General features: G+C 46.3%; 1 protein-coding gene across 1 annotated transcript; it reads left to right on the plus strand.

Moving 5' to 3' along the window:
* The first annotated feature begins 183 nt into the window (after positions 1-183).
* vcanb (versican b) lies at positions 184-21,852 on the plus strand. The gene is made up of 13 exons (XM_020053378.3): positions 184-425; positions 2,144-2,212; positions 2,521-2,925; positions 5,047-5,221; positions 5,340-5,467; positions 5,565-5,858; positions 14,667-14,780; positions 14,894-15,007; positions 17,231-17,389; positions 18,139-18,221; positions 19,060-19,204; positions 19,288-19,470; positions 19,589-21,852. The coding sequence occupies exons 2-13, from the start codon at positions 2,155-2,157 to the stop codon at positions 19,822-19,824; spliced, it is 2,094 nt and encodes a 697-aa protein (XP_019908937.2). The 5' UTR covers positions 184-425; positions 2,144-2,154; the 3' UTR covers positions 19,825-21,852.
* Positions 21,853-22,252: the final 400 nt, after the last annotated feature.

The following is a 22,252-nucleotide window of genomic DNA, read 5'->3' on the forward strand; positions in this document are numbered from 1 at the left end:
TGTGGAATTGTTGATAGGTTTCCTTCTTTGCGCGCAATATGAATCACTTGTTTTAGAGAAAACAAGAGTCGGAGACCATCTCCTCTCAATATCTCTCTTTCTGCAATCTCAGTGTGTGTATTACGGGGCGGTTCCTACATTGGGGTGTCGGGGTGTGGGACGTGCGCCCCTCCTCTAGTTGATAATAGTAGCGGGTGTGAGGTGAATTTGAACTTGGAGCCCGGGCGGAGCGGAGTATAGTCTTAGCTGATGTCCAAGCAGACTGCGCTATAAGGACAGATAAGAAAGTGAAATACAGAGAGAGCTCTATGCAGCTGGGACAAGAACATCTGTGTGCTACTCCTGACCTGCGCGTAGTTCTAGGACACGAATCTGGGCTCCTTGAAAACTAGATTGGACACGTTCTCGGTGGATATCTAACCAAGGTAATGTATTATACTTTCTAGTGATGAATTGCTTTTTCTATCTAATTTATTTGTTAATGTTTATCTTTAGCCTCAGAGGAAAAAGTAGTGTTAAAAACCGGTTGAACGTGCGCAATGTATACAATGTTTTGTGTTGGTATAATTATGGAATTACATTTACTCTAATCAACTGCCTCGATTATATAGGTTTTCTACCCCTACTCATTAAGCAACATATGATCTCAGTGGGCCTAGTCCTATTGGGCAAAAACGTTCTTATTAACCGTAGAGTGGCATAAATAGTAGGGTACCAGTCATGATTTCAGTTAAAGTTGGCTGCACGCGCACATTTGTACACCAATAGGTACAGCACGCGAAAGTGTAAATTAAGTAGGAAGAGAATTGACGCGCCCACTTAGTCCGCGTCAATCTCTTCTCTCTGATAGTGTTTTTGTCGAACAATAACGCATTTAGATGTTTTTGTTTACTCGTTTTCATGCAGCTGACATTAGATGATAAAAAATTTTGCATTTGATTTTGCTCTGGATACACTTACGTAGCCTAAATAACCCTGTTCTACACAACGATGCGTTTTTTATCACTGCATTATTTGTCTTAAATCATATTTCATTCATTTTGTATTTACAAAATAGTTCTAGATGATGGTTCACATCGATGTCTGCTCTTTGACATCAAGCTTTGCCTGTTGTGATTTATATCTATCAGACAGAAAGCGGAATGTAATTCAGTTAGTATATTAGTGGTCAGTTTGAGCGGTGTTCTCACGCTAATAAGAACAGAACAGACCTCACATGGGTTTGTTAGCGCCTTTTAATGTCTTGCAGTGGTAATGCCTTTGGTCAGGTCATCGTTGTAAATGAGAATTTGTTTTCGATCACCTTACCTGGTTAAATAAAAGTGAAATCATAAAATATCAGGGCAATTTATAATCGACGCAGCTGATCACAGAAAACCTTATCTGGACAGCTGCTGAGGTTGAACATGATGCGAGGATGTATCCGCGAAGACGCGGGAAGCGGGGTTCTGAGGGTGATCCCCGCAACATAGCCTCAGCACCCCCTGTCGAGATTCCGAAATGGGCTTTTACCCTTTGACTGCTACATGTGTTTGAACGTAGTTGTTCTGTCCGTTGAAGAACAACTTACAACTTCCGTCGTACGTCTTTTCCAGATACCTTCCTCAACAATTATCAGCACCTCGGATCCAAACCTGTTCCCGCGGCCATGCGTCTTTGAAGTGTCCAATTGCGGACGTTTTTTGCGCACCGATTATAATAGGAAGCTTGTCAAACCGTTTGTCACTGTCTTTCACTGATTAGATCCAATACGATGCAGTTAATCAAATTACTTTCCTCAAAACGTTATTATTTAAATTGGCCTACTAAGTGGCTGTTCCGTTTATAGTCATATTTTACGTTATTTTATTTGATTTATACTATTTTGACAGGAAGAATCACATTGGAGCCAGATTATTGTCGATGGGTTGAAGAACGGCCCGTCTAGTGTCAAGCAATAAAGCTACCTAATTTCAAATCAAACTTTATTTGCGTTTCAATGTGTCTAAAAGTTAAATAAAAAAAATAGTAATGTTAGGTGAGGCCGTTATACTATCTTTTCTCACTTTATTGTTATTGCTTATGAAAAGTATTAGAGCCTGTCATTAATGATTATGTCGATGTGATAACCTGTCTGTCTGTTGTTGTTTTTTTGGTTGCACAGGCTCTGTAGAGATGTTACATCTAAGACACCTTCTGCTGTTGGTCTTTCTCTTTTCTGCCTTGGCTGATGGTGAGTCCTGACAGCCCTAAGTGTGTCTGTCTTCCTGTCTGTCTGTCTGTCTGTCTGAAATAGTCTTTCTGACTTGATTGGAGCTGAGATATGCAAGCAAATGTGACATACACAATTTAGAAACAGGTCATTAGCGTTACACTGGAAACGAGGATTGGGATTCACTCAGCTCCAATTAAGTTCCCCAGTTTTCCATTACCTACTGAACAGTGTTGAGTATTTCACACCATCAGCCCTCCAGACCACATAGAGCCCTCCACTAAACGTCTTCTGTTCCCAGTAGTAAGTTAATCTGTATTTGGCTCTAGATCCTTCATGGAGGATGAAGGTGGAGAAAGCTGCCCCTGCTAGTGGCTCTCTGGCTGGAAGGGTGGTGCTACCATGTCACTTCTCCATCCCGTCCTCCGACCAACACACCCGGACACTCACCCCCATGCTCACCCCCAACGTCCCCAGCCCAGAAGAGCATCTGAGGATCAAGTGGACCAAGCTGGAGGAAACTGGGGAGAAGGTGGTGCTGGTGGCGCAAGGAGGAGTGATCAAGGTGGGGCCGGAGTACCAGGGCAGGGTGTCCGTGCCCAGCCACCCCCAGGCAGTAGGGGATGCCTCGCTGATAGTCGTGCGCTTGAGGGCCAGCGATGCTGGGCTGTACCGCTGTGAGGTCATGTATGGGATGGAGGACACCCAGGATACTGTTCATCTCAATGTCAGCGGTAAGTGGACCCACAGACATGCACACACACACACACACACACACATTTCCCCAAACGTTAGACATGTGCCATCGGTCCTTGCACTACTGTGATCAGTTATAGGTGTCAGGGAATATTAGTGAGTAGAAACTCTCTAATGCTACCGATTTAGTGTCATTCTCACACTGTGCCTGTGTCAGAGGGAGCAGCCACTTAGCGGCGCCATAGCGTGGTCATGATTGTGTGGTATATTATATTATTACAGTATGTGGTAATGGTGGAGTTAGGAGGAACTAGTGTAGCGGACAGAGGGCAGTGTTGTTAAGCCTGAGGGGTTGTTGTGTATGGCCGATACAGTAATAACAACGTGCGCGGTGCTCAAAACATGTGTAATACTATACACATGTGACCTGGAGATGTGTTTATCTAGACAAAAATGTGTCTTTTAAATGCTGTCATGCTAGAAAAGATTGGAGCCCCTTGGTCTGGATACAACTTTTAGCCATTGTATGTTGCTCATAATGGAAACCTGCGTACTCAACTCATGTATATAAAGCTGTGGAACAGGTATGCAACAACCAAAAACCAGCTCTGCTAAGTCAATGATAATTAACAATCTGGCCTGTATGTTGCACCTATAAAGACTTTACATTGTGAGGTCAGATGTAATATCCCTATAATCCAAATGTGAATTCTCAGAGATGTGTAGTTTGTCAAATTTGCACGTGTGTTTTCTCTCTCTAATCAAGCCCAAAACACTCAATAGCCACCAGAATAGTCTCTATCATAGATGTCTGAAAAGAATAGGTCCTTATGTGGGCAAGGCTTATAACGTTGCTTCGTTCAGCCAGTTAGCAAGATATGCATCTTGAGACTGTGATGTTAGCGATGGGACTCAACAACATTATTTCCTGCTCTGATGGCGGGAGATTCAGTGTTGGAGCAGCGCTGAGGGCTGGTGGACACATTTCCCAGGTCTTCATACACAGCTACTGTATTCTTAGCTGACAGGGCTGTGTTTACCTGGTTGTAACATGCTGGGCCAGACCTGCACTGACCTACCCTGGTGTACCGTAGGCCATCTACGGATTCAGAACAGGTGGTCAGCTCTTTGCTCTTCCCTGCCTATGGACATTTGGAGAGGGAGAGAGGCTGAGGGAAATGGAAGTACTCCTGAGAGGCTAACCCTGAAATGTAGCCCTCACCTCATCAGTGTAGTCTACAGTAAATGATTCGGTGGTGGTGGTTAGCGGTGCCAAAGTAAACAAAACAGCAGTCTCCCAGTCTGAACTACACAACTTAAGTACAAGTAGTAACTACATCCCAGTCAGTTATTTAGTTATTAGCAAAAGCCAGTGCTGGAAGGATGACAATACAAAGAATAAACATAGGAAGTGTTTGTTCACGATGGCGGGGGGGGGGGGGGGGGTAGCAGAAGGAAGATCTGATCCCGGTTAGGAATGTAAGAATTGAGCATTGCCTGAAGGTAAGTAGGGGCAGTCTCCCATTGCTGCTTCCTAGACAATCACCATGGCCTTTTTGCTGATCCAAACCTAAGTTGGAGGTTTTTCTCTTGTACCTGATATATATAGTCTGCTGTGTGGCTGTGGGATTGGTCTCATCAATATGTTCCAGTACATTACTGAGTCCTGTGTGGGGGGAAAGAGGGACCCCATGAATAGCCGTGATTATCAAATGTTCCACATTAGAAATGAATAACAGCCTCTTGATACAGGACAGTCTCTGTGTGTAGACAGACCCAGTGTTCTCTAGATCACAGACTGAGACAGCTCTATTAGACTAACAGCTCTGCTTTTCTCTTGCCATTAGTCTATTCAGTTAACTCTCAACTGGTGCCAGTTTCCTAAAGGGGAAAAAATAATTAACTCTTTTATGAACATGGAAAATAGGGCCCCGATTGTCCAAGACAAACATCCTCATATAGTTTCAGGATGTCAGAGAGCTAAAGTAACATCTCATCTGTCTTCTATGCAGTGCCATGCTTGTGTTATTTGGTTGTCTCAGTTTCCTTACGTGAATGCCCTTTTTGTAAATGGATCTGGATAACGGTGAATCCAAAACACGCATGCACACGCACACACACAGACACACACACTGACCTCCTGTGTCTTTTTCTCTCAGGTGTGGTGTTCCACTACAGGTCTAGTTCAAGCCGCTACACCTTGTCATTCCCTGAGGCCATCAACGCTTGTCTCAGCGCCGGGGCGGTCATCGCTACAGCTGAACAGCTGAGTGCTGCCTATGAGGATGGACTGGACCAGTGTGACGCCGGGTGGTTAGCGGACCAGACCGTCAGGTATGTGATAGTGTGTGTGTCTGTGGGGGTGAGGCAATATTCTTTAGACCCGTTTCAAGGACACCTCTGTTTCTGTCAGAGATTGAATGGAAGACATTTCCCACATGCATCCCTGTAGGTACCCCATCACAAAGCCCCGTCCTGGTTGCATGGGTGATATGAAAAACAGGCCTGGGATCAGGACGTATGGGTTGAGACACCCCAATGAGACCTACGATGTCTACTGCTATGTGGACAAACTTAATGGTGAGGGACCGGAGTGTTTTTGTTTCCATATGGTCAGCTCAAGCAATGTCAGCTTGTGCCTGGGTAACATGTTGGTTTTACTTCCTCTGTCTTGTAGGCGAGGTGTTCTACGCTCCTATTCGCTACAAGCTGACCCTGCGCCAGGCCAGGCGCGAGTGTGAGAAGCAGGGCGCCGTGCTTTCCTCCCCCGGTAACCTGTTTGCCGCGTGGCGCGCAGGTCTGGATCGCTGTGACTATGGCTGGCTGTCAGACGGCAGCGTCCGCTATCCCATCTCCATCCCCAGGCCACAGTGTGGCGGAGGGCAGCTGGGGGTCAGGACTCTGTACCGACTCCCTGACCAGAGAGGCTACCCTAACGCTTTTGACAGGCATGGAGCTTTCTGCTTCAAGAGTAAGTGCACTGTGGTACTACCACCTCCACTGTAACTGTAACTGTGGCAGCTAATGATAATGTCAATGGCGACCACATTTAGGCTGATGAGTAGGATGGGAAAAACAAGGAAGAGGAGGAAGAGTTGCACAGCAAAAAATGGGGGCTGAATTCTGGTGAGAATGGCGGGAGAGAGGAGACATGAGGAAGAGTTTGATTGCATACTCTTCGTCATCCTCTCTCCTTGTGTCCGCCTCAGACACATGAGGTCCCTACGCTGAGAAAAAAAGACAAGGAGAGGATGCAAGAAGTATGCCATTAAGAACTTCCCAAGCTCTCTTAAGGAGAGACAGAAAATGTGATATAAGGGTAGGGAGGAGTTGTTCCTCTATTGTAGTAACAGCAGACAGACTTGGCAGGTCGTAGTATCATCGGGGGTATTTATGCAGCTGAAGTTTTTTCCCTGGCTCAATGAGTTATGGACCTATCCAGTGGACCTATCCAGGATGAACTCTCACCCTGTTTTCTCTTCCTGCTAAGGGTTGTCTAAACAGACAAGCTTTTGGGGGACAGATAACATCTCTGGATGGATGAAGTGGGGAAGGGAGATAAAGAGGGGGAGAGGGGAGGGGGGTAATTACATTAAAGGCCTTGTACAGTTAACAGCTAGAGCAACATGCCTGGAACACACACTCATACATGTGTCTTCCATAGATATCCAGATTTATTTCATATCTTAATACTTACTATAGTTATAGTCCCCTTTTAGGTTATTTCCTCAAAGCTTGTAAAACTTTAAAAAGGAGTTTAATTCAGTTTTGGACAAGTGTGTTTTCACACTGTTTGCACACTGCCTATTTCATTTTCATCACATCTGGAAAGAGAATGGAACTCTCCCTTTCTCTTCCTGCCTTAATATATCACCTGATTCTCCCTGACCTGCCTCATGTCTAACTGACCTGCCTCATATTGGCTTGCCCTGCCTCATATCTAACTGTCATACTGTATCCAACTGACCAGCCTTGTATCTGCTTGGCCTGCCTTATTTCCAACTGGTAAGCCTCATATCTACCTGGTCTGCCTCCCATCTGCCTGGGCTGTCTTAAATCTAAACTAGCCTCCCTCATATCTGCCTGTCTTGCCTTATATCCAGCTGGCCTGCCTCATATCTGCCTGGCCTACCTTATATCCAGCTGGCCTGCCTCATATCTGCCTGGCCTACCTTATATCCAGCTGGCCTGCCTCATATCTGCTTGGCCTGCCTTATATCTTACTAGCCTGCCTCACATCTGCTTGACCTGTATGATATATAACCAGCCTGCCAAGCCTGACTTACTTTCCCAACTTCTCCATCCTCTCTCATTGTGGTCTGAAACCTCTTTTCTCTCTCTGTCTTACTGTCTCTAACTTCACTGATACAAATTGAATCCTTGTTCAAAGCAGGGCTATGATTTGTTGGGTGCTAGAAGACATTAGAATCTCTAGGTGGGTCACAGCAAAATCCCAGTTAGTTAGGAACAGGCTGTTTTGTGGTGTTGCAACACAGATGACAATGACTTCTGTGGAGAAATAGGGGTCTATTTAACGATACCAAGCATGAAGAAAACCCTCCCTCCCGCTTGCTCCTCTCTCTCCTGATTCTCCTGTTGTTGGGGCTGTGTGGGGAAAACCCAACTTAGAAACACAGACAGAAACAGGACTGGCCCCTAATGCACCACAGCTTTGCCCTGCCCAGACAGTGTAGAAAGAAAGAGAAAAAGAGAGGAGGGAAAGAAAGGGAGGAAAGTCTTTCTTGCACAAGAGTGTCATTATAATCATAATCATCATCTATCAGAATGGATTTATTCAACACTCTTTTTCACTTAATATTATGTTGCCATCTTGGAGTTTCTAACAGACTAGATGATTAAATCCATACCATAATGTAGTTCTACATCACCTAAAATGGTAACATGTGACTATAGAAAATACAGTATATGTGGGCCTGTACCTCATGCAGGTCAATGCACAGTGTATAATGACTATATGTACTGGGGGCAGACTGCAGCCCAGCCAACCAGATGGCCCAGCCCAGCAAAACACATGACATCAGACCTGGCTCGACCCCCGAGCTGGTCTGGAGCTGGCCTCGATCTGGGCCGGATCTGGGCCGTCCAGGTTCATTAACTCTATGAGTGAGCATATTAACTAAGGGAACATCTTTGCATACAGATCTGGTGGCTACACATGCCTCCAACACTAGGCCTAAATAGGATAGGGAGAAAAAGAGAGGCAGACAGAGGGGGGGAGAAAGAGAGGCAGACAGAGGGGGAGAGAAAGAAAGGCAGACAGAGGGGGAGAGAAAGAGTGGCAGACAGAGGGGGAGAGAAAGAGAGGCAGACAGAGGGGGAGAGAAAGAGAGGCAGACAGAGGGGGAGAGAAAGAGAGGCAGACAGAGGGGGAGAGAAAGAGAGGCAGACAGAGGGGGAGAGAAAGAGAGGCAGACGGAGGGGGAGAGAAAAAGGGCCAGACAGAGAGAAAGAGAGAAAGGGCCAGACAGTGGAAAGAAAAGAGAGGCAGAGAGCGAGGGAATGGGTGGGGCGCTGAAATGGAATATACTCATAATTCTGCCATTACAGTGTGTCAGTAAGGTTAACATGCGTCAGCAGGCCATAAGACAAGCACCGTACAAAAGACCATTGTGTGTGTATGTGCACGTTTGTAGGTGAGCGACAGAGAGAGAGCGTGATGTCATATTTAAAAAGCTGCTGAAACATTCCCCTCTGCGGGCCAGTGAGTTTGTTCGGTGAGGCCTTGCCTTCCTTTTCCCTCTTATGGTAAAGATTTACTTGAGTTCCCCAGATGTTGTTTGGTGCCCTGGTTTCTCAGTGATACACTGGCGGCCAGTGGGTGGATTATGGGAGACAGTGTTAAGAGTTTGTATTGGGTTTATAGGTCATTGAATAATGAACAGAGGGAGGCCAACATGTTGGCTGAGTTTGTGCTCCAGTGTTGAAACATGGCAGGCTCTGTGTGGCCAAATGAAACAGACCAACGCATGTATGGGTTTGTGTAGGCATGCATTCACAAGCGTGTGTGTGTGTTAGTGTGCATGTATCCAAGGAATGTCCCAGGGGATTGGTTTACAGTTGGCCAAAAACAACCAGTTTTCACACAGTTCAGACACCATACAGTCTAAAAATACATAGCTCCTGACAGAGAGAGGGAAGGTTGTTATCCTGACAGACTGACGGCACCGATGTCACCACTGGGTTATTCTGAACGCCTGACGTCTGTCTGGACTCCACTTCCTTTTAAAGCCTGCATCTGGGAGCTGTTATCCATCTGATTTCAGAAACAAAGCCATGTTTAGCATTCTGTGCTGACATTCTTTTTTGTTCATTCCTTTTTTTTATTCACCATAGCACAGCATCAAACATATGAGACTCCCTCCGCTTAATTGTTCCTCTTATTTCCTATAAGTACATTGACTGTACCATTATTGGTGGTGGTAGACATGTCTGAGAGGCAGCTGTTTATCAGTAATGTTAAATGTTGTCTTTCCTCTTTCTCTGCAGGTAAAGAACCCGAAATCACTACTCTTGGACCACTAACGACCACAGCTGCTCAAATGACAGACACAGCTAGAGTCAAACCTAACACTACCTACCATACAGACAGACCAAACCACAAAGACCCAACTCACCACACAGCAACAGACAAAAGTCCCCACACAGCTACGGACACACCGCACCGTGCAGATATACCTCACCACACAGATAGACCCCACCCAACGGACATACCTCAGCACACAAATAGACCCCACCACATGGACATACCTCATCACACAGATAGACCACACCCCACGGACATACCTCACCACACAGATAGACCCCACCTGATGGACATACCTCACCACAAAGATAGACCCCACCCCACGGACATACCTCACCACACAGATAGACCCCACCCCACGGACATTCCTCACCATCCAGATAGACCCCACCCGATGGACATACCTCACCACAAAGATAGACCCCACCCCACGGACATACCTCACCACACAGATAGTCCCCACCCCACGGACATACCTCACCACACAGATAGTCCCCACCCCACGGACATTCCTCACCACAAAGATAGACCCCACCCCACGGACATACCTCACCACACAGATAGTCCCCACCCCACGGACATACCTCACCGCACAGATGAACAGCACTACACTGATCACACAACAACAGACAGAAATACAGTAAACAGAATGACAGACGGGAAGACAGATTCCACTTTCAGTACCATTGCATTCTATGGGGAAGATAGGGAGGATTCTGAATCAGACCTAAGCAAGGTAGAGACAGCCCCCTTCACAAGGTTTACCCTGTTCCCTCTCCCCACTATTGGTTCCCAGCCCCCATTATTAGACATCCACCAAGGTGGAGACCGAGGGGAGGGGGAGACCCTGACAAGCTCTGGCCAGGGGGAGGGCAGTGGTAGTGGGGAGGGGAGCAGTGAGAGTGGGGAGGGGTGCAGTAGCGAAGGGAAAAGTGAGGGGGAGGATGGGGGAGTAGTGACTCCTACACAGGGACTGGGGTCTGACCTTTCACCGGCAGTACGACCAGGGGGGTATCCAGGCTTGGTCACCCCAGAGCAGGGCCACCCAAGCGGTGACAGTGTGACAACACAGCAGCCTGCTGTGGTCTACAAGGAGGAGGAGGGCCAGAGCTCTGGGACAACAGTCTACAGCCAACCAGGACCCACCGTAACATATGGACAGGACCAATCAGTGGCCATCCCTTCAGAGGCATCCCCTTCAAAACAACCCATCCACCTCATCTTTGTCAATGTGCATGAAAACAACCAATCAGGTGAGAGTTTGCTGTTGACTGTAATGGTAAGGTGTGGAGATAAACAAAGTGTTGTTGAATGCAGTTCACAACCAGCCAGAATGGGGGGTCAGCTAGCTCAGTGTGTGTGGTCGTCACACCTCTGTTTTGAGGTATTTTCTCCTGATTTAATTGCCAAGCTATGCAGTGTCAGCCCTCATATTGCAGGGTGACTATAATAAGGGCTGTTGTGTACCCTAGCATTAGAAGTGCCTGTGGGTGACTGCGTGTGCTGAAGGACTCTGTACTCTCTGTACCCTGGTTGCTGCTTGTATTGATGCTCTGTTGGATCCGGACAGATGTCCAGTGTAGGCAGACAGACAGACAGACGAACACTCAGAGAGGAAGTGAGAGAGAGTAGGCTGTAGCATGGAAAAAGAGTACACAGTACACTCTGTTGAAGGGCGACAGGGACAGGGGATACAGTGGCCAGTCTTAAACTAGGCTTCTGGACAACTGTGTCCTAACATGACCTGATGCGTCTCCGTAAGACTGTACATCCACATCTCCATTAAAGATTTCCGTCGACAACAGACTTCGGGGGGCCTCCAAGAGTTCTCTGAGGGAATCCTTGTCAGAAATTTCAGGAATCCTTGGTTGCTGTAGGAGTTCAGGGTCTTTAGGAACATTTCTAGATCATGTCTGACTTCTTTTAGCCATGTTTGTGTGCGCATGTTTACTTGAGAACTGCCAACGACGCCTTCTAGAAATCTCTGGCTTGATGAGGATCAGTCTTGATGCTTTGTAGCGGTTTGTTTTCTTGTTTTAATAGAAATATTTAATTACTTCCTCACATTTGACATAGAAAGGTGCTGAAAAACAAAATAACCCATTTCTGGACAAAAACCCATATTGAACTAAATGTGATAACATTAAATACAATTGTTCATAACATTATTTGCTACACTGCAAAAAAAACATTCTCTTATATAGTCAGTCTCCCACTTTACCATTACTGCTCCTGTCTCCCATTCCATTACTCCCTCTGTCTCCCCCATCCCCTCTTTTACACATTTATCCTTACTGATATCCTGTGGGAATCAAACCCAGAACCCTGGCGTTGCAAGCACCATGCTCTACCAAATGAGCTGCAAGGGCCCCTGTGAAGGACTATTGTCTACTGTTAAAGGGGCATATGTATATTGGCTCCCGTATGTATGGTCATATTTCTCCTAGTAACTCAATACAAACTCAGTTCCTCAGTGAGTTGTAGTCACACAATGTCAACACAACCAGAGGAAATTGAGAATTTGAAATATTGAGTGTTATGGTTAAATCTTCCCGTTTCTCATATATTACACATACTATAGTGGGTTTTATTACCACGGTCCGGTCGCATGCACAAACACAAATGTGCACGCTTGTTCGACTGCAAATTGAAATTCTTTATTTCTACCACCCCGTCACGGTTTTATTTGTCCACAGAGATGGAACTAACCTCAGGTTTAGCGCTGCCCCATCTGAATGTGCTTCCCCCTTGCTCCCGTTCCCATGATATAGGTTCCATATGTACCATAAAGAACTAATGAAGACACACAAACCTGCATTGTTCTAGTAATGTCTGGCTCTCATTGACGCAGTCATAGCCAAAACACAGCAGAAAGTCTTTGTGGATAGTGTAATAGCTTATTGCCATTTTGCAATGGTGAAACGATTATAATTGGTCAACAATGTGCATGAGTGGTCCACCAGTCCTGGCGCACATGTTTAACTACTGACCAAGGTGTCTGTCCAGGGTGCCTGCTATAGAAACTCACAATCACCATGGAGCTGAAACTCTGTCTGATCCTTGAACTGGCCAGGTGTCCTCACCCGGTTCTCTCTGAAGCCACCAATGACACACACACACGCACGCACATTTGCAGACATAGAAACTCAGCGCTTGTCTCTGACTGCCTCCTTTTCTCTGTGAACAGTGAACCACCTCCTGGATTTCCTTGGCAAGCCTGTAGGGGGCAATGGGGACTACCAGTCCCCCCTGTTGCCAGCCTACCCAGTCATCCAGAGTGAGGCAGTCCAGAAAAGACATGACATCACTGACCCCCCAACACTCCGCTTCATCAATGGGAAACAGCAGGTCAGATGTTCTGTGGTTGTGTGTGTTTTAAGCAGGAACAAAAAAACAAAACCAATGAAGCCTAACCTGGATAAGCCACATAAAGTGACACAAATATGACTCATTAATTCACGTTAGGTGTCCCTGGAACCAGAGCCAAGGAAGGAGGAAGAAGCGAGAGGAGACCAGTTTGAGATGGCCACACCGATCTATGGAAACCTAGGAGAGGGAGTGGAGGGAAATAAGGTGGAAAGCATCTCTTCGTTTGACTATGGTGCCATTCATCCTGGAGAGGCCACCAAGGCACCTACTGCAGACAGAGACAGAGACTTGGCTAAAGACTTAGACATGGACAGGACACAGGACAAAGAAACAACCCCTTCTTCTTGCTACAGATCTCCAGTGTCACCCCTTGGTTCCAACGCCTCCCAAAGTGGCTCCCCCTACGACGACATGGAGGCTTCGGGGGGACGCACTCAGGAGGGTTCGGCCGATGACATCCGGCCCACCCCCACCTTAGACAGCCAATCAGGTGTGGTCACGGACGAGACAGAGATCGGAGGGTCGGAGAGCTTCACACGCTCGCCATCTCACACACAGTCTTTTAAGGACTCGTTCACGAAGGACACACGAGCTCCGTTACAGCCAGAGGGGGGAGACTTTGAGGGGTCTACATCCGCTGAAGAGGAGGGCTCTGCTCAGGAGGTGTACCCATCTGAACACCCCAGGTACACCAGCCCTGACCTGCCTGAAGATGTTGACAGTCCCCTGGTGAGGCCTGGGGTGGATGAACAGGTTTCACCAGGACCTGGAGACAGACCAGCCCAGACAGACCTCACTGTACATCCCACAGGTTCTCCTACCCAGCACAGAGAGATCCACCTCCACCCTACCACACAGCATAAGGAACACGTCAGGCATCCTTCTACACATGGGAAAGACCAAACCACTCAGCCTCCAACACTTCGTATAGGCCCCTCCACTCCGACTCCCGCCCGCCCCTCCACTCCGACTCCCGCCCTCCCCTCCACTCCGACTCCCGCCCGCCCCTCCACTCCGACTCCCGCCCTCCCCTCCACTCCGACTCCCTCCCACCCCTCCACTCCGTCTCCCACCCGCCCCTCCACTCCGTCTCCCGCCCGCCCCTCCACTCCGTCTCCCGCCCTCCCCTCCACTCCGTCTCCCGCCCTCCCCTCCACTCCGACTCCCGCTCTCCCCTCCACTCCCGCCCGCCCCTCCACTCCGACTCCCGCCCGCCCCTCCACTCCGACTCCCTCCCGCCCCTCCACTCCGTCTCCTGCCCGCCCCTCCACTCCGTCTCCCGCCCGCCCCTCCACTTTGACTCCCGCCCGCCCCTCCACTCCGTCTCCTGCCCGCCCCTCCACTCCGTCTCCCGCCCGCCCCTCCACTTTGACTCCCGCCCGCCCCTCCACTCCGTCTCCCGCCCGCCCCTCCACTCCGTCTCCCGCCCGCCCTTCCCGGCCCATACCTGACTGGGCCCTGACAGCCCCGACCCCCCAGACTGGGGAGGAGGAACTAATAGATGATCCACAGCTGGAGTCCAGCCCCACAGTTCCGGATGATCCTCAGGTCACATATCAGCCTGTCACAGATCTTTTCTACTACATCGATGCCCAGCCTGTTGATGTGACTGGTAAGGCTTCAGTCTCGGTGCCTATTCAATGTATTTAATAAGTGGAAGATATGGTTGTTGTTGAATATCGAGATAATAATTTTCTTGAGGATTCTGATGATGCTCTTTCGTCGATGATTATGTCAACAGTAAATAGGTTAATTGTGTTAAATGGTACCTTTTCTATTAGCGGTGATAGTATGTGTGTGTGTGTGTATGTGTGTATGTGTGTGTATGTGTGTGTGTGTGTGTATGTGTGTGTATGTGTGTGTCAGGTCTCCAGTCGTGTACAGTGAATGTGTGTCTGAACGGAGCATCCTGCTACCAGAGAGGAAGCGCCAGCGTCTGTGTGTGTTCACCTGGGTACACTGGAAATCGCTGCCAGACAGGTACACAAACACACACACACAAACACACTCACACAAACAGAAACAAACACACACACACAGAAACAAACACACACACACAAACATTATTATTCTATATGTTGTTATTCGTGCAGATGTTGATGAGTGCCAGTCCAACCCTTGTCATAACGGTGCCACCTGTATGGATGGAGTGAACTCCTTCAGATGTTTGTGTCTGCCCAGCTATGCAGGAGAGCTCTGTGAACAAGGTAACACACACAAAGACACACACCTGCGCTGCTGCTTTAGTACCCCTAATAAAGCATTTTTCAGCAGACTCAGTTCTGTCCAGTGTGGTACATGAGGTGGAGCTGCCAGTAGACAGAGTCCATTGTCAGGATCAGGCTGAGAAAGTCATTGTCCAAGGGTGACTACTGTGGCTCTATCAGACACACATTTGGACACATACATGCACCCCCCCCCCTTCACACACACACACACACACACACACACAAACACAGTGAGTCATGTCTCTGCTCCCTGGAAATCCCTTAACACTGGGCGTTGGTTCTCCACTACATTACTTACAAATCTATCCAGTACTACTCAGCAACTCAGACGCAACACACACAAACACACAACACAAGCCTATGTGCCCACACACCTGCTGTACATACAGGTAGGCAAGCTGACCTGCATACAAGCTGCAAATGACCTGCGTCTTGAGCATTTATACAGTACACAAACATAGTGCCAAACAAACTAACCAACTGTCAGACACACCTGGAAAACCACAGCTGTTTTCTGATTGCAATGTGCTAGACGACAGGAAGTAGAATCAGTCCATTCTTTTATTAGGAAGTGGTTGCAGCTGTGGTGAACTCGGTCAAGGCAGCAGGTGGTGCTAATGAGCAGCGTGGCCCTACCCGACCCTACCAATACAGAGCTGCCTGTTGACTGTGTGTCATTGTTTTACTCCGGCTGTTCAGCGAAGTCAGGACATTTGGCCCGTCACCACAAAGCAAGCTATTGTAAGTTGAGGGGTTATGTGTAGAATTAGGGTCATGGTTAAATTTAGGTTAGGGTTGGGTTTAAAATGGTACACCACACCCCGCAAATGATCGTTTCTTCTCTACGAGGATTCAGGATTGGAGAACCTACAAGACCATAGATTTAAAAATAAGTTTGCTGGACATTCTGATTGGCTGCAGAAACCTATGGGTTCGGTCAGATTGGTTGACCAATGGGTTGGATAAGAGCCAGGACAAACGTAGGTAAAGCGACATTTAAATAATCTGTCATTGGCTTTAATTCTCTGGTTGTGGGATGCGAGGGTGAACCCTAATTTCACCCTTAAACACCCTAATTTCAACTTTGCCTAAACAACTGCAATACAAGGAGTGCCAGGCTGAAATACGAGGCAAAAAACCTGCATGGGATGATTTCTGTTTGAGAGTCATGAAGCCTGGAAAAAAAGTTTGTAACGCGGCCTGTGGTGATCCAGCCGTCTTGGCCATGTACAGCTGCAGCATGGATTCAAATCCCTCTCACTGCACCTTCAGCATAAACTCCCTCCTCTTATCTTTCCGTACTATCCTGTCCCATAAAGCGCAGAATACCTGACAGTGTATCTTAAATAAAGTTTCTTATCCCCTTCCCAAACATACACACATATACACTTACACCCAAACTGAGTCTACACAGTTTCTTTTTCACACTTCGTAAGGTTTGGGTGTTTCTCTAGTCTAGACATTCTAATCAGTTCTAATCAATGACATAACATTGATTGGATATGAATGAGAGTGGTCATTCCCTATCAACAAACACAGCAACAAGACCCATGGGAAACATGCAATACAAGCAGAGAGGTTTATGCATTGTTAAACTATGCCAACACAAGATGTTGCGTTTCTTTACTGAACACAAACCATTCCTGGGTATGACACTCAGAAAGAACTGTAATTTCTAGTTCTATGCAAACAGCTCACTTGATGATTATCTGTGTGAATAGCCGTCTCATCTAAACCAGCAGCATGCTTGGTCATTGTGCAGTGTCAAGTCCAACATGAACTAACAGGGTTGGCAATGGAGCTACAGTCTCTTTGCATCACTTACTTGCTCTTCTGTACTTATCTATTGACTGGGCTTATGGACCAGTGTGTGTGCCTGCATGAGAGTGAGCAAGTGTGTGTGTGTGTTTGTGGGTAATTGGCCAAGAGAACAGGGGAACTTCTTAGGTTTTTCCAAACAGGCTAATAAGCTTCAACTGTGAGCCTGTGAGTCTGTGAACTCATTGAGTCCTGGGTCTTTCTGAACCAGCTGGAGCTCTTACAGTCCACTCTTCATTTGTTTCTCTCTCTTCAACTCTCCCACTATGCTTTCTCACTCTATTTCAGTCCGTTTTTTCCCCTGTGTCTCTCTTCACTCCGTTTGTGTTTAATCCGTAGATTCAGCTGGTCATTAATTCCTCTCTCTCCGTCTCTCCTCCCTAGACACGGAGGAGTGTCAATATGGCTGGCAGAAATTCCAGAGCCATTGTTACAAGTACATCACCCACCGCCGGACCTGGGACGCTGCGGAGAGGGAGTGCCGTCTTCAAGGCGCCCACCTCACCAGTGTCCTGTCACAAGAGGAGCAGTTGTATGTCAACCGTAAGTCCCGCCTCCCTTCAGTTATTCTAGGTTATCGGCCTAGGATAGATTGAGAGGTCAGAGTAGAGGGCTGTGTATCGTGCGCAGCGGTGTCTTCAGTGAAACCTGTTTTAATGAGTCTGCAAACCAAAGACGGTTGCTTGTGCAACATTTAGCTTGTGTCTTGGGTAACAACATGAGTCAGTTTCTGAGAAGTTTATTGGGGACTGTTCCCAGTTAAAGGGGTCGGGTGTTTGTGTTGTAAAGAAGATGGCTGCACGCCATCCCCTAGGGCTGCTTATTTAAGTGCAGTAATACACCCTCTGTTCTGGTCTGTATTGTTCTCATACACACACAGCATGTCATTTTCCTGAACCTTGAACCTAACCCATAAGCCTTAAAAAGCATTTTGAAAGGTCAGTACTTTTTGCCAAATGTCCTGTTTTTACGTTATGTCAGGACATTGTGGTGTATTTTAGTCCTGAAAAGGTAGGAAACAGGTACACACACTCTCACACACACACACACACACTGACAACCATAATGTCTGTCAGCAGCCTTTATTGGAGCAGGCAGGGGAGGAGTGAAAGTAAGGAAGGAACATGGATTTGGGAAGGGGGAGTGAGTGAGAGTTTGGCAGTGTTTTCAGGGCTCAAAAAGCAGGCTTTGGGAACAGGAAGCTTAGGGATTCACACGTCCTGAAATCAATTTGGGACTTCCTGCTGTAGAGCTGTAGAGAATCAAGCCCAAATGTTGTTCCAAACCCCCAGGTCTGGGCCATGACTACCAGTGGATCGGTCTGAACGACAAGATGTTTGAGAGGGACTTCCGCTGGACAGACGGCAGCGTCATGGTAGGACAGGAGAGAATCCCCCTAGCGGGGCTTGAAATGGGCATTATTCCGCAGACACACGTATGTGGTCACGCAGTCCGGCTCCAGATAGCCTCCAGCTGTTTTCACTACATGACGTCTGAGCTGAGGAATGGAGTCCGGAATAGGGCGTGTGTGTCGCTGCACACATCGCCGCGTGAACCACACAAGATACGGTTTTCCAATTTTTTAAATCCATTTAATGGTGTTATCACTCGGGGCTTTGCAGAAACGTGTGTGTTGGTGTCTGTTCGAGTTAACATACACACTTGCATGACAGATACTATTCAGATCAGCTACTGTGGGACAGAATGAACATGGAAAAGCGTTGAGGCAGGGAGGGTTGAAGAGGTGTCAGCCTGTGGACTTTGTGGGGGGGGGGGTGGGCAACACATGGAGCATTAGCGCCCACCATGTGGCCTGCTTGAGTATAGCACCATTCTTTCAATAGGAAACTCTGCTTTGTTCTTTCTGACAGCTCACAGAATGGCAGGTTTAACACAGGAGCTGTGCCATATTGAGAGCACTGGATGCATCTTCAATGCATCCTCAATATCCAAATTGAGTCAATAGTACTCTTAAAACCCTAATTAAGGATATTAATTTCATAGGAATACAAGGCAAGTATGTCTGACACCATTCAAACCAATCAAGGTATCTATTCATAAAGCTAATGTTCTCAGAATCAACTTAGTCCCAAGCTCTCAATACCCCAATAGCCCTACTGAAAGTTAAAAGAGTAAAAGTGAAGTTTTAGTGAATGTAACAGCATTGAACAGGCTTAAACTTTGGTGACAAAGCTGTGATTGTGTGTTTGGAGCAATATGAGCACTGGCGCCCCAACCAGCCAGACAGTTTCTTCCAGTCTGGAGAGGACTGTGTGGTGATGATCTGGCACGAGGGAGGTCAGTGGAACGATGTACCCTGCAACTACCACCTTACCTTCACCTGCAAGAAGGGCACAGGTATCAAAAACACCCGTTCTCTCTAACACACACACACACACACACACAAATGCACAGTATAACACACCCTGTCCTCTTTCCAGTGGCGTGCGGCCCACCTCCATTAGTGAAGGATGCTCAGGTGTTCGGTTCCATGAAACCTCGTTATGAGATCGACACTCTGGTTCGCTACCACTGTAAAAACGGCTTCATACAGAAACATGTCCCCACCATCCGTTGCCGTGACAATGGCCAATGGGACAGACCCAAGGTTACCTGCATGAGCCGTGAGTATCGTCCATGTCCACGGTCTCTATGACTACTGATCTGATGAACGCCCATCAGCTGATCAGGGCATCATTCCATCCAACTTTGGTAATAACTTGTTTATTTTTGTTTTTCCAGCCTCTACATACCAGAAGTCTTTTGCTTTTAGGCAACACACCAATTCACACATCAATCACAAGCTTATCCAGAATCAATACAATCCAGACAATCATAAAAAGCTAAACCAAAACGAGCACAACTATCAAAGCCAACAATATAACAGTCAACACCAACAGAAGAACTACAGCCCACAACGTCAAGACAGACTTAACCAACAACTTCAGAGCCAGAGAGAGAGGAGACATCAACACTAATCCGATTTCCAGTCAGCCTATGAATATACAAATGAGGTTGTAACATATTTATAGGCTAACTTTATCAAAATTCACAGGTTCTCCAGAAATCCGTGTTGGTGGATTCAGAATGTCATGCATAGCCCCCCCTGATTCTGAGAATCTTTCATCCAGGATTTCTGGAAAATCTGAGAATGTTTGTGAAAGGACCATCATTTTGCACCATTAACCCAGAGCAGCACAACATGTTAACTTGGACCACACCCACAGACAGCCGTGTAGGTTTTTCGCAATACATAATCATAACCAGTGAGCTAACTCTGATAAAACACTTTTCTAATTTATGAAAACGTTTAAAAACTTTGTTACACATAGTATTGAGTCCAATTCAAATTAAACTCGGAATTTTTTTTCCAGTTATTTATTGAAGTTAGCTGGCTAACTTGATCTTGATATTGCTTAGTGAAATCTACCCCAAAACAAGTGTTCCTACAATGGTGACACAGAGTGCCTTAATGGTTTATACAACAACAAAGTCCGTCGAGAAGTCTGTCAAGACAAGAAATCTTAACAATTCCTGATCTAGAAGCACCCATCTGAATTCAATTTTTCTTTGTACCCTGTTTTTTTTCATGAGAAATTATCCACTGAAAATAAATGTCAAATATATATCTAGCTAACCACCAAAATGTTGGCTGTGGGCTGGTGACAAGTTTGTAAGTATTCCAATGGAAGCGCCCACTATTTATTATGTGGAATAATTAGCATTCCCATAATAACATCAGCAATTGTTTAGTTAATGAGTCATTACATCTTTTTTGTTTGCAGAATGTTGTTTTCATAAATATAATTGATTCAATATTGAGCACATGGTGTCATGTGGAGTCATGCGAGAAATAAAAAGGCAAATGAGCCACGTCTTCAGTCTACTTAAATAAAATCAGTGTATGGAAATCATTGTTAGTGACAGGTAATTGTTAACATATGGTGCATAGAACTGATACAGTGGGAGCTCTATCAGTTCCTTATATGAGAAGAGATGATGAGAGGAATGTATCAGGACTGTCTAGTGATACTCAGCTCCGTCGTTGGTTCTCCAGCATATTGAAAGAGGATTGGTGATACCTTTACTGGGAAACAATGGTTTATGGGAAACAATGGTTTACTGGGAAACAATGGTTTACTGGGAAACAAAGGCAGCGGGTTTCTTTTCTTTAACCTGTTTAAGGCATGTTGTTAATTTTAATACATACACAACAATGAAGATGAAAGGACAGAGTCTAATGAATGTGTGTGTTTTGGCCTGTGCTGTGGTCAGGATTCTGACTCATAAGAAAGAGGATGATGGTTTTAGAAAGCTTAATTTATTGCTTATGTTTCATCGGTTAATGGACAGTGATGCTGTTTAAGGTCATGATAACTGATGTGATCCTTGTAACGATGACTTCTGCTGTTGAAAATCTGCCTTGTTGTAGTATGCATTATGTTGGCCTTGTGTTCCTTAGGTTGCACATAACCTGTTTATTAAAGTTATACAATCCAGATATCTGAGCTTTTACTGTGCCTTGCAGGGGGTTGATTTGGACCTGAGAGTGTGTGTTTTGTCACACTCTCAGTTGATTTGGATCTCAGTGTGTTTTATCATTCAAATTGGGTTTTTACCCCAGAGACTGTTGGGGCTTCTGTATCGGGGGGAAGGGAAATGTGATTTACCAGAGAACATTTTGTGTGTATTTCTGTTTCTGTTGTGTATGTCACCAAAGACTTACTAAAACTGTACAGTACCTATAGCCTGTCCTCAACTTCCACTGTCTGTGCAGTAAAAGAGAAAGATTTTTAAAAAATCCATGTGTTTCAATATTCTCACACTTAATATCTCAATGCTGAATATGCAATCCATGTACTAAAAACAGCTTGAAAGGAGATTTCAAACCTGTCTTTAACTACTGACTACCAGCAGAGGGAGACACTATTTTAGAAAGTAGTCACGTCGAATGGGGTACCGAGAGTTTGTACAAATGAATCAGTGAATAAAATTATTGAAGTGAATGAGTGTGTCTTTCCTTTCTGTCCATCAGCCAAGACCTGCTGTGTCTTGACTCAGGTGAATGGTGGTCTCCTCAGTTCCGGAAACCAACATGAAAACCTTGAACCAACACCAGTCTCATTCTCACGCCGTCATTCAGCTCCTCAAACAAACTGCTGCTTTGATGGACATTTTTCAGTTACAAAATCAACCAACAGCAATCCTATAAAAAGACCGCTGTGTACTTCTGTAATGCCCCAAAATGGAAGAAAAACAGTTATTTAGACATCCCCACCCTGCGGAAACGTACATTTCTGATGTTGTGTGTGCGTGCGTGTGTGTGCGTGTGCGCGAGCACGGAATGACTTAAGACCAAGGTATTTCCACCTGGCAGTCACAGTGGAGTGTTCCAGTCCCAAATCA

Source organism: Esox lucius, chromosome 14, assembly GCF_011004845.1.
Source record: "Esox lucius isolate fEsoLuc1 chromosome 14, fEsoLuc1.pri, whole genome shotgun sequence".
Lineage (NCBI taxonomy): Eukaryota > Metazoa > Chordata > Actinopteri > Esociformes > Esocidae > Esox > Esox lucius.

What these genes read in the sequence shown, in the direction of transcription:
- vcanb (XM_020053378.3), top strand. Translation starts at nt 2,155, where the DNA reads ATGTTACATCTAAGACACCTTCTGCTGTTGGTCTTTCTCTTTTCTGCC. An exon ending in TGGAGCTTTCTGCTTCAAGA is followed by an intron (nt 5,859 to 14,666) that starts GTAAGTGCACTG and finishes TGTGTGTGTCAG; the next exon opens with GTCTCCAGTCGTGTACAGTG. An exon ending in TGGAAATCGCTGCCAGACAG is followed by an intron (nt 14,781 to 14,893) that starts GTACACAAACAC and finishes TTATTCGTGCAG; the next exon opens with ATGTTGATGAGTGCCAGTCC.